Here is a 14274-nt window from a genome sequence, read left to right on the forward strand (position 1 = left end):
GGCACTACGAATACGTAGTGATGCCCTTCGGACTGTGTAACGCTCCTGCAGTGTTTCAGGAACTCGTTAATGATATCTTCCGAGATCTCCTCTATATCTGTGTTGTTGTTTATCTCGATGATATTTTGATTTTCTCCCCAGATCCGACGACTCATCGGAGGCATGTCCGTCAAGTTCTACTACGATTAAGGGAGAAACATTTATACGCCAAGCTGGAGTAGTGCGTCTCTGAGAGGAGTTCTCTGCACTTCCTGGGCTACATCATATTGGATCAAGGTCTCAAGATGGATCCTGAGAAAGTGAGAGCTGTCCTGGAGTGGCCCACGTCCTCAAGGTCTGAGGTCCATACAGCGTTTCCTGGGATTTGCCAATTTCTACCGGCAGTTTATCTCAAACGTCTCATCACTGACATCTCCTATTTCCACCCTTACCAAGAACGGTGTGAACGCCAAGGTGTGGACCCCAGAGGCAGAGTCCACATTTTTTAGTCTCAAAAAAGCCTTTACTTCTGCCTCAATCCTCTATAATCCTGACTTATATATACAGTTTTCTTTGGAGGTGGACGCCTCTTATGTTGGTGCAGGCGCACTTCTGTTCCAGAGGAGCCCCAAAGGAAAGGCAGTAGTATGTGGCTACTACTCGAGACTTTTTTCTTCTGCAGAGCGCATTTACTCTGTTGGGGATCAGGAGCTACTGGCCATCAAATTGGCTCTGGAGAAGTGGAGACATCTGCTGGAGGGCGCAGCTCACCCCATCCTAATCTACACCGACCACATGAACCTCACCTACCTTCAGTCCGCTCAACAACTAAATCCCTTTCAAGCCAGGTGGCCGCTGTTCTTCACCCGTTTACAATTTGTGCTCCACTATGTCCTGCTGACAAGAATGTGAGGGCCGATGCCCTGTCCAGGTCATTTGAAACGGATGACACAGTGGAGTCTCTTCAAACTATCATAGACCCGTCCTGCATTATCACTGCCAATCCTTTGCAGGTTAGAGACATCCCTCCGGGGAGGACTTTTGTTCGATTAGCAGGCAGGAGAAGAATTCTCCGATGGGGACACAGTTCTAAACTGGCTGGGCACCCTGGTGTTCGTAAAACCCGAGACCTGATTGCTCGTCACTTTTGGTGGCCCATGCTGCCCAAGGATGTTGTGGACTTTGTCTCTTCTTGCACGGTGTGTGCTTCTAACAAGGTTACTAACTCCAAGCCTGCCGGCCTCCATCAACCTGTGCCTATACCCAATGCCACCTTGCAGCACATTGTGATGGACTTTGTCACTGACCTTCCTCCCTCAGCAGGATGCAACACTGTCTGGGTGGTGGTGGACCGGTTCTCGAAGATGGCACAATTTATCCCGCTGACCGGCCTACCTTCTGTTCCCCGAATGGCGAATCTCTTCATCCAGCACATCTACCGTTTGCATGGCTTGCCCTTCACATTGTGTCCGATCGGGGGTTTCAGTTTACCTCGAGGTTCTGGAGGGCTCTCTGTAAACTCCTGGATGTGATATTGGACTTTTCCACAGTCTATCACCCCCAGTCCAATGGACAAGTCGAGAGGATCAACCAGATCATGGAGAATTATCTCCGTCACTTCATTTCCTTACAGCATGATAACTGGGTACAACTTCTTCCATGGGCCGAGTTCTCGTACAACAACCACACAAGCGAGTCCACCACTTCCATTCCGTTTTACATTGTATACGGTCAACATCCTAGAGTCCCTCTTCCAGTGTCTACTACTTCTCAGATACCCGCTGCTGACTCTGCATTTGGGGACTTCCTGTAAATCTGGCAACAGACCCGGGCATGAAGCGAAAAGCGGATACAAGAAGAGAGCCGCCGCAGTATCTTCCAGGTACCAAAGTCTCGCTGTCCTCATGGAACATTCGTTTGAGGGTGCCTTCATACAAGTTTGCTCCCAGGTTTCTCAGTCCTTTTGAGATTCGGCAACAGATTAACCATGTCTCCTATAAACTGCGGCTGCCTCCTACCTTCAGAATCCCCAACTCCTTTCATGTGTCCCTCCTGAAACCAGTGGTCCTGAACTGCTACAGCAAGACTTCCTGTTCCACAACTGCTCCCAGCAGTTCTTCTGATGTGTTCGAGGTGAGGGAGATCCTGGACTGCAAGAGGGTAGGAGGAAGGACTTTCTATTTGGTGGACTGGAGCGGGTTTGGTCCTGAGGAGAGGTCCTGGGAGCCGGAGGAGAACCTTGATGCCTCTGCTCTTGTTAAGAAGTTCCTCTCTCGCTCTAGTCCCAAGAAGAGGGGGCGTAAGAGGGGGGGATACTGTAGCGTCCAGGGCCATCGGGTCCACTCACCTGACGCCCGCAGCCATGGATCTGAATCTGGATCCCAGGAGACGCCAGCGCTCACTTCTGCTACGATCTGCTCTGTCCCGTAGGGTGCGCGCGCACGCTCGTGCCCTCTCTTAAAGGGCCAGTGCACGCACATGTAGGAAATCACCATCATCAACACACATGATTTCCTGGACTATAAGAAGGGCCCAACCCATCTGATCCTTGCCTGAGCATTGTTAGTATACCCCAAGTCTGTCTTTCAAATGGTCCCTTACTGTTTCCCGTTCCAGTTGTTACCCGTGCCCTGTTACCCGTTCCTGTATCCCGTACTGTGTTCTTGTTCCTGTGCCTACTAGTTGGAGTCGTGTCTACTGCACCTGTGTCATCCGCCACGTCCTGTGTTACCTACCTCCATCCGTGCCAGAGCTGCGGCCACTGTCTGGACTATCCTGGTACCCTTGTGCGGGACTTTTCTATTTCTGGGGTTCCCTGTTATTTTGCCAGCTGCCTCGCTGCTATGGCGGTGCGGCCTGGTGGGTCCACATACCCACAAACCGTGACATCACATAATGCAGTGAGAACACTGCTAATAATTTTTAGTCCCCGCATAAACCCTTTAAGATGCATTGTGTACAAGCAGTGAATCCACCGCACCTGGCCACGTTTTAACCTCCTTATTCTCTCTCCTCCTCTTCTAGGTGTTGGTCCTGAGCCTGGTACTTGGAACCACCATGATTTGCTTAGTGACCCGTATCTACTAATGTCTGGGGACTGGTAGGTCATTCTATTTTATCCAAATACTAGATGTATACTGTGATAATACATCACCTGTAGTGTTACTGTCAAATCTTCCCCCTGTACATGGACATAACTATAGCCCTAGTAGCCATAGAAGCTGCTATGGGGCTCTGATGCTGCGGGGGGCACCTTTGGTTGCCAAAACGTCATTAGTTTTTGTAAGGGAAGATCTGCTTTATTGCAGCATAACCCTTCCACGACAACCAACGTGTATATATACGGTGTAGGCCAGGAGGGAAGTATGGAGTGGGGTCACGGACTGAGCTCACTCCATAATTTGCTGGTGTTGGTTGTATGTTACAACTGACAGTTCACTGCGACGAGCGAAATCGTAGATTACTACGATCCCACTCGTTTAACCCCTTAGATGCTGAGGTCAATAGTAACTGCGGTAACTAAGCCATTAGAAAGATGGGGGTGGCCATCTCTGACGGCCCATTGCCCCCCTGCGATTGTGGGGTGCCAATGGTCGTCATTGCAGCTTGGAGGACTAATGTAGGCCCTCAGGTCTGCCATCTTTGCACCCCTGGCAAGGCTTAATAAGAGCAAGTAAAGAACACGATCAGGGGCGTAACTAGGAAAGACTGGGACCCATAGCAAACTTTTGACTGGGGCCCCCCCTCTCCTGGGTGTCACACAACCCCCCCCCTCTTGTAGATAGTGCCTTTTTTACAGCCCCCCCTGTAGATAACGCCATACAGCCCCCCCCTTTGTAGATAGCGCCATACATCCCCCTGTAGAGAACGCCATACAGCCCCCCTGTAGATAATGCCATACAGCCCCCTGTAGATAACGCCATACAGCCCCCCTGCAGAAAACGCCATACAGCCCCCCCTGTAGGGAACGCCATACAGCCCCCTTTGTAGAGAACGCCATACAGCCCCCCCTGTAGAGAACGCCATACAGCCCCCCTGTAGGGAACGCCATACAGCTCCCCCCTGTAGGGAACGCCATACAGCCACCCCCCCCCCCTGTAGGGGACGCCATACAGCGTTCCCCCCCCTGTAGGGAACGCCATACAGCGTCCCCCCTCCCAAAAAAATGCGACCTACAGTGTGTCCTACAAAATACATGTATCCCCTCTCCACAGGATCTCCACAGGATAGGGGATACAAGAGTGATCGCTGACAGCGATAGGGAGAACGGGGGACTGAAAGTCCCCTGAACTTCTCCATGAAAAACCTTTGACTTCCGGCGTCTGCGCAGCTCAATAAAAATGAAAGGAGCGTTGGTCACGCATGCGCACAAGCACGACCGGCGCTCCATTTATTTCTACGGAGCTGCCGACACAGAACCCGGAAGTCCGAGGTTTGTGATGGAGAACTTCAGCGGACTTTCAGTCCCCCGTTCTCCCTATCAATTCCAGCGATAACACATGTATCCCCTATCCTGTGGATAGGGGATACATGTCTTTTGCTCTATTTTGCGCCTTCAGGACCAGACACCGTTTAGCCCTTTTTAGCACGTGTTCGTTAAATGGCTATAACTTTTTTATTTGTTTTTGCGAACGACGTGATTTTTGCGATGTTTTTTCCATAGACAATGCAGGTTTAATTTTTATCGTTTTTATACACACCTTTTTTGCTATTTTAGAATTTTTATTCATAAAGTTTGAAAATAATAGTCAAAAAATAAGCTTTTTTACATTTCAGCTATTTTTTTTTTGGTAATAACATAGTTTTACCCTAAAATAGACCTTTTATTTGTGATCGTCATTGTCTACCGTAAATTTTAATATATTACATGTCTATATTAGGTTAATTGGGTCAGCGCTAGCGTTACAGCAATGATGGGCGGGGGGGAACTGTTTTTTTTTTTGGGTGGGTATTTTATGTGTATTTATTATTTACATTTTTTTTGCACTTTACTTTATTATTTTTTTATTACTATGGTCTGTCCCCCAATGGTCAAAGAAGACCTTTGGGGAACTTTATATATATTTTTTCTTTCTTTTACACCATGTTTTTCCACTGTAACTGGAGCTGCACAGCAGCCCCAGTTACAGGGGAAATCAGCCCTCTCATAGTGACGATTGTCACTAATAGGGCTGTGCTCGGTCTAGTAAGACCCAGCAGCAGTCTGCCACTAACGGCACCCGGCGATCATGTGACCAGTCACATGATCACCGGGAGGAATAGAGACAGCGGCGCTGCTGCTGTCTCTATTCCTGTACACAGCACGCATTCAGCGCTGTGTACAAGTGATCAGAGAAGACAGAAGCAGCGAAAGCTGCTTCTATCCTCTCCTCAGGGTCCCCGGCAGTCACTGACAGCCGGAGACCCGACATTCAGCTGCCCGATCGCGCGGGCAGCAAGTTAAAACCCGAGCCGTAGAAAGTCTATGGCTCGGGTTTTAAGGACCCTGACCGCTGGCCGTAAAAATACAGCCAGCGGTCGGGAACCAGTTAATGGCAGAGCGGGGAGATACCTCCCTGCTCTGCCGTAGTGTTCAGTGGCGTCCCGCTGTAGCAGCCACAGCGGCTGCTAGCGGAGCCTCCGGCCATGGTGGGGGACCGTGCCGGCGGGCGACACGGGCCCCCTCATGCCGCGGGCCCCGTAGCAGCCACTACTGCTGCTACGGCGGTAGTTACGCCACTGGCCTCTGGCTTCATACTCTTCTGCCCAGGTGATATAGAGTTGTGCGTGTAGAGTACCAATACCTTGGCTGTGTAACTAGCTGTACAAGTCTACAGGCTCTGTACAAAAACGTGTATATATTATATATTTTATGAGAAGGATGTAAAATCTTGTACATAAGGTTTACGTTTACTACACCCATCATCTCAGGTTTACAAGTATAAATGAAATTTTACAGCCTGATGTCCGACAAAAGTTAACATTGAAGGGGTTATCGGACTTCAATAAAAAAAAACCTGCATTACACTAAAAAATACTCACAGGTTCCTCACGAGTAGTTTTCTGTGAAAGTTTCTGCAAATAATGGTAATTCCCACTGGGCCATTGTTTACATTCCCTGTTACTCTGAATTAGGTGGTCCCTCAGTTTCCCATGATTCCCCATCATCTGCTATTCCCTCCCCCGTCTGAGTTTTCACCGACCCCTGCCGTTTTGTAAATATCCCTTCCTCTGCTGGCTTTTCATCTGAGCACAAACTTTATTTGCCTGCATCCTAAAGGCTACTCCTCCTGTGACTTCTTGTGGACGATGCGTCACATGACCTGTGACATTCGCATAAGGGAGCGTTCCTGAAAGAGCCACAGAAGACACAAGAGAAAGGACATATCGTTCTAGGGGCGGATAGAAGAGGAAGTGTCACGTTAACAGTGATTTTTCGTTTTCTCGGTGCACTCTGAAAAAAATTTTTTTTTTCCTATCCTCCGTTATTTAGATATTGGTGGCATTATATTTGGAACCCGATTTTTAAATAACCCCCTGAACTGTCAATTGGGTGTGTAATTGGCAAGGGGGCGTGTAACATCGCTGTGACACTGTCCAATCAGCTACGGACAGTGCCATAGCAAGAGCTGGAGAGAGGAGTGTGCGAGCGCACGCACGCAGCTCCGTGCTAAGCACACTCGCTCACGGCAGACAAGAGATCAGTCTTGTCGTTTGTCTGGCGAGAACTTTAAGAGAGAGTGTGAAAGTGTGCATGCACGCACACATGTACGCGCGCTCTATCCTCACTCCAGCTCTTGCTGTGGCACGGTCCGTAGCGGCAACGTTACACGCCCCCTTGCCAAATACACGCCCCATTGACCATTCAGGGGGTTATTTAAATATAAATGGTACCAATATCTAAATAACAGAGGAGGAAAGGAAAAAAATGTAAAGTGCCCCAGGGTTTGCGCACCCCTTCCCATTACATGCTGCACCTGTATGGGCAGGTGACAGGTTCTCTTTACGTCAGGAGCTTACCCAGGGCTAGAGTACTTATTTGGGCAATGTCACTTGCACAAAACCGCTCTGTGCAGTGGCTCTCTGCTCTGGCTCCTAGTGGAGGGGCCTGACCGGGAGTCCCATCTCAATGACATCCATATGCCCGAATAAACACGGAATTCTGATCTAGGCTTTCAATTAAAGGCTTTGGACACCTTTGCAATGAAATTTTATAATTGATTTGCTTCCTAGATGCAAAATTAAACAACTCTCAAAAGAGTCCGTTAAAAACCCTACCATTTTGCTGCTGTAGAGTCTGTTTAACTCCTTTACATAGCTGGTTGTCCTGCTGCTTATTCATGTATTTTATTCATTTGTATAGCGCCAACTTATTCTACAGTGTTGTATATAGTAATCACTCACATCGGTCCCGGTCCTCATTGGAGCTTACAATCTACATTCCAAATAAGCCTAATGATTTTGAAGTGTGGGAGGAAACGGGAGTGCCTGGAGGAAACCCACGCAAACACGGGAAGAACATACAAACTCCATGCAAATGTTGTCCTTGGTCGGATTCAAACCTATAAACCCAGCGCAGTAAGGCAAAAGTTATTGCGGACGGGTGCTGACACCTGCTTTCTTTGCTCTACACCCTCACTTTTCTTAGTGTTAGATATAACAGTAGGGAGGAGGAGGAGAAGAAGGTTGTACATGGCAGATCAGAGTGTAGAGAGTGAGGAAAGTATCCAGGAAGGGCAGATCACACAGGCTGTTCGTATAGGGTGAAAATAAAGAGCACACATGGCAGTCTGCAGGGAGTGAAGCCCACAGGCTGTAAATCAGTATATAAAAGAACCCACGGCAGAGTCTGCTGGGGAAGGTAGGGGGAAAATCAACCTCCTCAGCATCAGTGCTGGTCAGCACAAGGGAGAAGAGATCCCTCATGAGCTGTAGAAAGAGAAAGCAGTACAGAAATGAACCTGTGCTGATACATGAGATAGTGAATGCTGCAGCATCCTGGAATCAGACCTCAACATCCAGCATGTAATCCTGGGAGGGACATGAAAAAAAAAAAAAAAGTGAATATCAGGGGTGTGAAAGTGAATGAAGGATTGAGGATTACAGCTTGCAACTTTTTTTTTTTTTTTTTATTTAACTCCAGGTAACCACTAACCTGTAAAAATATAATATATTTTTTTTTACATAAAAGGTGTCTGTATTCTATTAGGCTATATTCACACATTAGGAATTTGTGAAACAGCATCTGTTTTCGGTTTTGCTTTGCTGGTGTGTGTGTGTGTGGGGGGGGGGGGGTCTTTTTTATAGAACAAAGAAAAACTAATATGCTTAAAAAGCGATGGAAATTGATGTGCATCCATGTTAATTCACTGTAATTTAATCCAATTGCACATATGCCGTTAAATGGATTACATGGTGTCAACATAGCCTTACAAAGAAAATGAGAAATTATTTTGCTGAACTTACAAACTTGAGGCAAATATTGAGATAGCGCAGATCTCCATAATACTTCTGCTCTTGGTGGAATATCCTGACCGCTCTCTCTAGCAGTGGAGACAAGTTGCTCTCTTTACCTCCCTGGGGATATGCTTGTTCTGCCCATTTTATATACCTACAACATAGAATAAGTTCAAGTATGAGAACGGTTTTTAACAATCCGATAGCTAGCACAGGGATTGCACAGGATCATAAAAACATGGCGGCTTTCTTCCAAAAAACACTGCTACAGCCGCCCACAGGTTGTGTGTGGTACTGCAGCTCAGCGCCATGTTGAGCAGCCATGATTTCCTTATCCTGTACAACCACTTTAAAATGAAAACCTCTATGAATAAAATAAAAAAAATGATAGAGTTATACTAGTGGGCACAATGACCTCCACTAAACACCCAAAGTGCCAATAAGAGGGACTGAAAAGCAAGAACTTCCTGGTTATGTGATCACATGATCCCTCTTAGCCAGTCAGCAGTTAAGAAAAGGATCATATGATGGAGTTTGAGAAGTCCTGCTCACATGGGTTTAGGGTAATGGTTTCCACTTTCTCGGCATAAAACAGATGCATAAAACCTTTTCCAGGTCACTCATCTATGAAGTCTTCTAAAAAAAAATAAAAAAAATGGCACTTTTCTGGAGCTCCGTCCTACCCATTCACAAATCAAAGGTTTAAAGATTATGACATTCTTGACAGAAAAAGCAGTCCCCACAGAGGGGCCACAATATTCTCAAATAAGGACAGCAATGTAATGATTATGCTTTACAGGATTTCATCCCCCATGGCTGCTCCACCAAGTCATGCTGTAAACCCCCTCCTTTATCCTTCTTCCATAATCCCCATATGCTTAGTAATGACTCTTGTAACTCGACCTCATACAAATAAGTGCAATATGACGGTCAATGAAAACAACTTTCTTTTAGGTGATTTTTTTTCTGTAAAATTGAAATGAAACAAAATAAAAACTTCTCTCCATACAAGCACCCCATCTATCCTGTGCTCACTTACAATGCACCAACAAACTATTAGCCAACCTAAATATCATTACTGTTATAGAAGAGTCCATCAACAATTGACATACCGGTCCCAAACATCCAAAGGATCATCTCCAGTGTAAAAGTGAAGTTCCAATTCAAAGGCCCTTAAAAAAAAAAAGAACTAAATGAATAAAGAACCAAAACATTATCCCTCCATGTTTTGGCAATACAAATATTGGTTACACATCTCAGCTTTTTTAGGCGCTTATTTCATGTCACTATAGATCCTTCATCCACTGATCCCCCTATATAATCATATACTACAAAGACGTGGAGGATCTCGTTGTAAGACGGCTTCAGATGGAAACAATTTTTTTTTTGTTGCATTTGTGACCATTTTAGTTTTGTTAGTAAATTTTTAAACGGAGGAGCCCATGGCACCTAAGCACATGGCCGAGGAACATTCTGGTGAATAGGCACTTACAGCTCCCGCACATGTTGCATAAATGCTGCAGAAATTGACCCGCGGCGCAGATTCTCAATTTGCAGCATTTCAACTTATCTTGCGTAAAACGCTGCAGACTTTCGGTACGGAGATTCTACAGGAGCTCTAAGGCGGAGGTCTCCAACCGGTGACACTACAGCCGTTGTGGGACTACAAGGCCTTACATGTCACTCAGAGCACGTGGGTAAGTCACATGCGGACTTGAGTATGTTCACACTAGTGTCAGGGATCATTACCATGTATATTGTTTGCAAAAATATTATCCTCACACATATGTATATACATTTCAGTTCTTTGTGTAATATACTGATATATATATAACAAGTTCTTTGTTCATGACGGACACACCTATGGAAGACACCGCCCCCTGGAATGCAAGAAGAGTGTACAGAAGAACTTGCAGCTGAGAAGCCGGTGGGGGCTTGGGCACTCCCACATCCCTAGTGAGGGAGCATGTGTCTTTTCCTGTGTTTCTTTGTTCTGAATAAAGTTAGTTCGCTTCCTGTCCTATCTGAGGAAAGCTGTGTACCAACATCTCTTTGGCTGGTTTACTTCTTTCCAGGCATGCCTTCAGCTTTCAATTTACAGAGGTGGTTATTCGGTGTGGAATAACAGGGAGAAGGAAGCTACCCTGAAATTCGGACTTGACACTAGTATCATGGCTTACATTTTATGTGAACGATGATGGAAATGATGAATCCGTTTTGCAAAGGATCCGGATAGATCCAATTAACTCACGATGGGTCCATCAGATTTTACAGTTTACTATGCTATCCGGGTTGTCACGGAGAACCGGAAAATAAATTATTGAAGTGTGAACATAGCCTAACTCATGTTATTTTACCCTCCCCAGAACATACATATTTATTGCCAGTGGAGAAGTAACTGGAGGAACGGTTTGTAACATGCTGATACAATATACAGGTGTATACACGGTAATGACTCCTCCTTGGACTCTCCTGATGTAGTAGTTATTGTCTGTTTAGTGAATTACTCACTGTTTCCTTTGCAGGATGGCATTATGGTTGGCATGGACTTGCTGGGAGAGAACCTCCTGCAGAGTCGACATATCCCTCCCATGTCGAAGAGGTTGAACATTTTCCTTACTGAGTTCCCACTCATCTCCGTCCTGTGCCATACTCTGCTGTACAAACGGATACAAAATATTGTAAAGATAACAGGTATATCAGCAATGACCAATATCTTCCCTATGATACATCTGCATCGGAGGCATCATTCAGGGCCGCTGTCGCAGATTCCGTAAAATTTGACAGGGAAAACGGTGCAGCATGCTGCACTATATTCTCCTATCAAAAAAAGACACCTTGGCGGAACTCACTGTAAGTCAATGGGGTCTGTCAGGCATGTTGGTATTTGCGGTGTGACGGATCCTGAACGCTTTGAAAACCGAAACACCAACGCAGATGTTTACAAAGACTAAAGCTGAGAAGCTCGCTGTGAAATACTGGGGATGAGCATGTATTACATGATGGCCCATAGATTTTAGTGGCCACTGAGTAACACTAAATTTCTTCAGCTAATTTTAGTATCCCCATGGTCACGTGGCTGCACCTATTCCTTTCATTTGTACACATAACTGAATGACTATAGGAGAAAGAGAAAGAGAGAGAGGGGGGGGAGAAAGAGAGAGAGGGGGGGAGGAGAAAGAGAGAGGAGAGAGAGAGAGAGAGAGAGGGGGGAGGAGAGAGAGAGAGAGAGGGGGGGAGGAGAGAGAGAGAGAGAGGGGGGAGGAGAGAGAGGGGGGGAGGAGACAGAGAGAGAGGGGGAGGGAGAGAGAGAGAGAGAGAGAGGGGGAGGGAGAGAGAGAGAGGGGGGGAGAGAGAGGGGAGGAGAGAGAGAGGGGGGGAGAGAGAGAGGGGGGGAGAGAGAGAGGGGGGGAGGAGAGAGAGAGAGAGGGGGGGAGGAGAGAGAGAGGGAGAGATAGAGAGAGAGGGGGGGAGGAGAGAGAGGGAGAGAGAGAGAGAGGGAGAGAGAGGGAGAGAGAGGGAGAGAGAAGATTGCGCCTGTCGAGGGAGACTGTCCGCTACGGGAGAGAGGTAAGGTGTTAGCTCATTGGTCCAGTGTCCATGTGCAGAATACCAAGGAACTGATATCCAATGAACTGAAATTAATTCATCTCTGTAGACGGCTGTGAATGCAATGGCCCCACACGTAGCAATTGTGTGTCAGTTGTGATTTTTTTTTGGGGATGTTTGTGGAGTTTGAAACGGAAGCTGTGGTTTCACTTTCAATTTCCGTTGCGGGGTTCACCCGATGGAAACCACAGACGGAACCCCGGAACAGAAAGCGAACGGTGATGTGAACAGGCCCTTACATTGACACCAGTGATAAAGAACCATCCATTACACATCCATTTTTTTGAATAGAGAAATTACGGCACGTTTTTATGGGCCCATGGACTTCTATTGGCCACGTGTACCTCCCCGTATGCTTACGGGAAGGTGTCGGGCCGTTGAAAAATTATAGAACATGTCCTATTTCAGGCCGTAATTACGGCACGGGCAGCCCATAGGAGTCTATGGGGCTCCCGTAATTACGGGTGACTACGTGTGTGCACCCGTAATTACAGGAGCGTTGCTAGGCGACAACAGTAAATAGTCACTGTCCAGGGTGCTGAAAGCGTTAAACGATCAGCAGTAACTCTCAGCACCCGGGACAGAAACTACCGATCAAATATAGATAAAGCTGTAAAAAAAAAAAAAAAAAAAAAGACATTCATATTTACCCAGAACTCCCTGCTTCTTCCTCAAGTCCGGCCTCCTGGGATGACGTTACAGCCAATCACAGGCCAATCACTGGTTGCAGCGGTCACATGGACTGCCGCGTCATCCAGGGAGGTCGGGCTGGATGTGAAGAGAGGGGTTATGAATTTCTTTTACTTTTATATCGGTAAGGGCTGTCCCTTCTCTCTATTCTGCACTGATAGAGAGAAGGGGCTGCCGATTAGCGCAGCGCAATTTTGCAGAGAAAACGTGCCCGGAAATACGGGTGCAATACGGGTCGCATACGTGTGACCAAGGACCCGTATTTACGGGTGGACAAAAATACGTTCGTGTGCATGGGGCCTAAGAGATTATACAACGAAAGTGTGAATTTAGCCTTACATTTTAGGCCAGTCTGCTGGGGACGTGCAGATGCAACGGTTATAAATGTTGTAGATTAGAAAAAATGTGCTACAGCCAAAGCTGTGCCCATGACCCCGCGCCTCCGCGAATAAAATAAGCCTGTTCTTAAAAATGCACATGTGCCCATCGCAGAGATAAGGATATACACACATATATACCACACACGGTGTATACCCTCCACAACGCCCCTCCCCAAAGTCACTGTCTCCCAAGATCAGCCCATTGGTAGAGAATTGAAAGGCAATTATACATTATATACACTCCGTTGTATAAGTACTGATAACGCCTACTCACATATTGCTTATAAACCCTCCCCCCAGGTTACAGTGCACATAATCTACGACATGGAGGGCAAACTGTGGCAGCGCCGCTACAGGGTCCAGCGGGGGGCGGCGCACACCACGAGCTGCCCTCCATCACTAGCGATATATTCCACCGGCACATCACGTCACTCACCGCCCGTGCAGTTATCTCCGCAGCTCAAGGAGTCTACGCCGCTACACAAACCAGATTTGAAATAAAGTAACTGTTGTCTGATTGGTCTACTACGAGACCTGTCACGTGACGCGCCTGCCCACCGCAGCTGTCTTCTCGAGTACCTTGAGATGATTTGCTAAAACATACCACGTGATTGTAAAGGAAGCACAAAAGCATCTTGGGAGATGTAGTCTTTCGTTTAGCTGTTCGGCGGCGCGCGCTGTTCCATGGAGTTCCCTGGAGAGGAATGATTATGTCAGTTTTCCTGTAGGATGAAATAATTCCTTCATATTTGACACTTTTATGCATGGGCCCGACCTTTAGTAATGGAAGCAGCCGAATGGTTTAGCTAATTTGGTGGTGCATTTTAGGTACACTGAGCATGTGACTACAGCCAACGCTGGAAAACGACTTCCAAGACCGTGTGGCCTAAATAATACGGCGCGGCCCCATGCACACGTCCGTATTTTTCATCCGTTATTACGGACCCATTCATTTCAATGGCCTATGGACACCTTTGCAGATTTTTAGGGATGGGTGTCCATGCCCCATGGCGGATCATCATAGGGTGTTTTGGATGGCCGCCCGGGGCCCGAGACTCCCAGGGGGCCCATAGCCACCCAAAGTACAATGTCGTTTTTGGCACTATTTGCAGCGAATTGCGGCAAAAAACGCGACGAAACAGCATTGTATTTGTCCTGCAAAAAGACCTTTAGACATAAG

General features: G+C 46.9%; 1 protein-coding gene across 5 annotated transcripts; it reads right to left on the bottom strand.

Annotated features, from left to right (window-relative positions):
- Positions 1-8319: 8319 nt before the first annotated feature.
- LOC142664673 (mitotic checkpoint serine/threonine-protein kinase BUB1 beta-like) lies at positions 8320-13783 on the bottom strand. Of its 5 annotated transcripts, none has more exons than XM_075843894.1 (4): positions 13699-13783; positions 10927-11072; positions 9528-9587; positions 8320-8569 (listed from the first exon to the last, which is right to left on the bottom strand). In XM_075843894.1, the coding sequence occupies exons 1-4, from the start codon at positions 13726-13728 to the stop codon at positions 8407-8409; spliced, it is 399 nt and encodes a 132-aa protein (XP_075700009.1). In that variant the 5' UTR covers positions 13729-13783; the 3' UTR covers positions 8320-8406. The 5 variants fall into 5 exon arrangements, with proteins under 5 accessions (XP_075700009.1, XP_075700012.1, XP_075700011.1 ...); XM_075843897.1 differs by lacking the exon at positions 13699-13783 and adding an exon at positions 13531-13678 and having other exon boundaries at positions 10927-11069; XM_075843896.1 differs by lacking the exon at positions 13699-13783 and adding an exon at positions 13531-13678.
- Between the last annotated feature and the right edge of the window lie 491 nt (positions 13784-14274).

This window comes from Rhinoderma darwinii, chromosome 12, assembly GCF_050947455.1.
Source record: "Rhinoderma darwinii isolate aRhiDar2 chromosome 12, aRhiDar2.hap1, whole genome shotgun sequence".
Classification (NCBI taxonomy): Eukaryota; Metazoa; Chordata; class Amphibia; order Anura; family Rhinodermatidae; genus Rhinoderma; species Rhinoderma darwinii.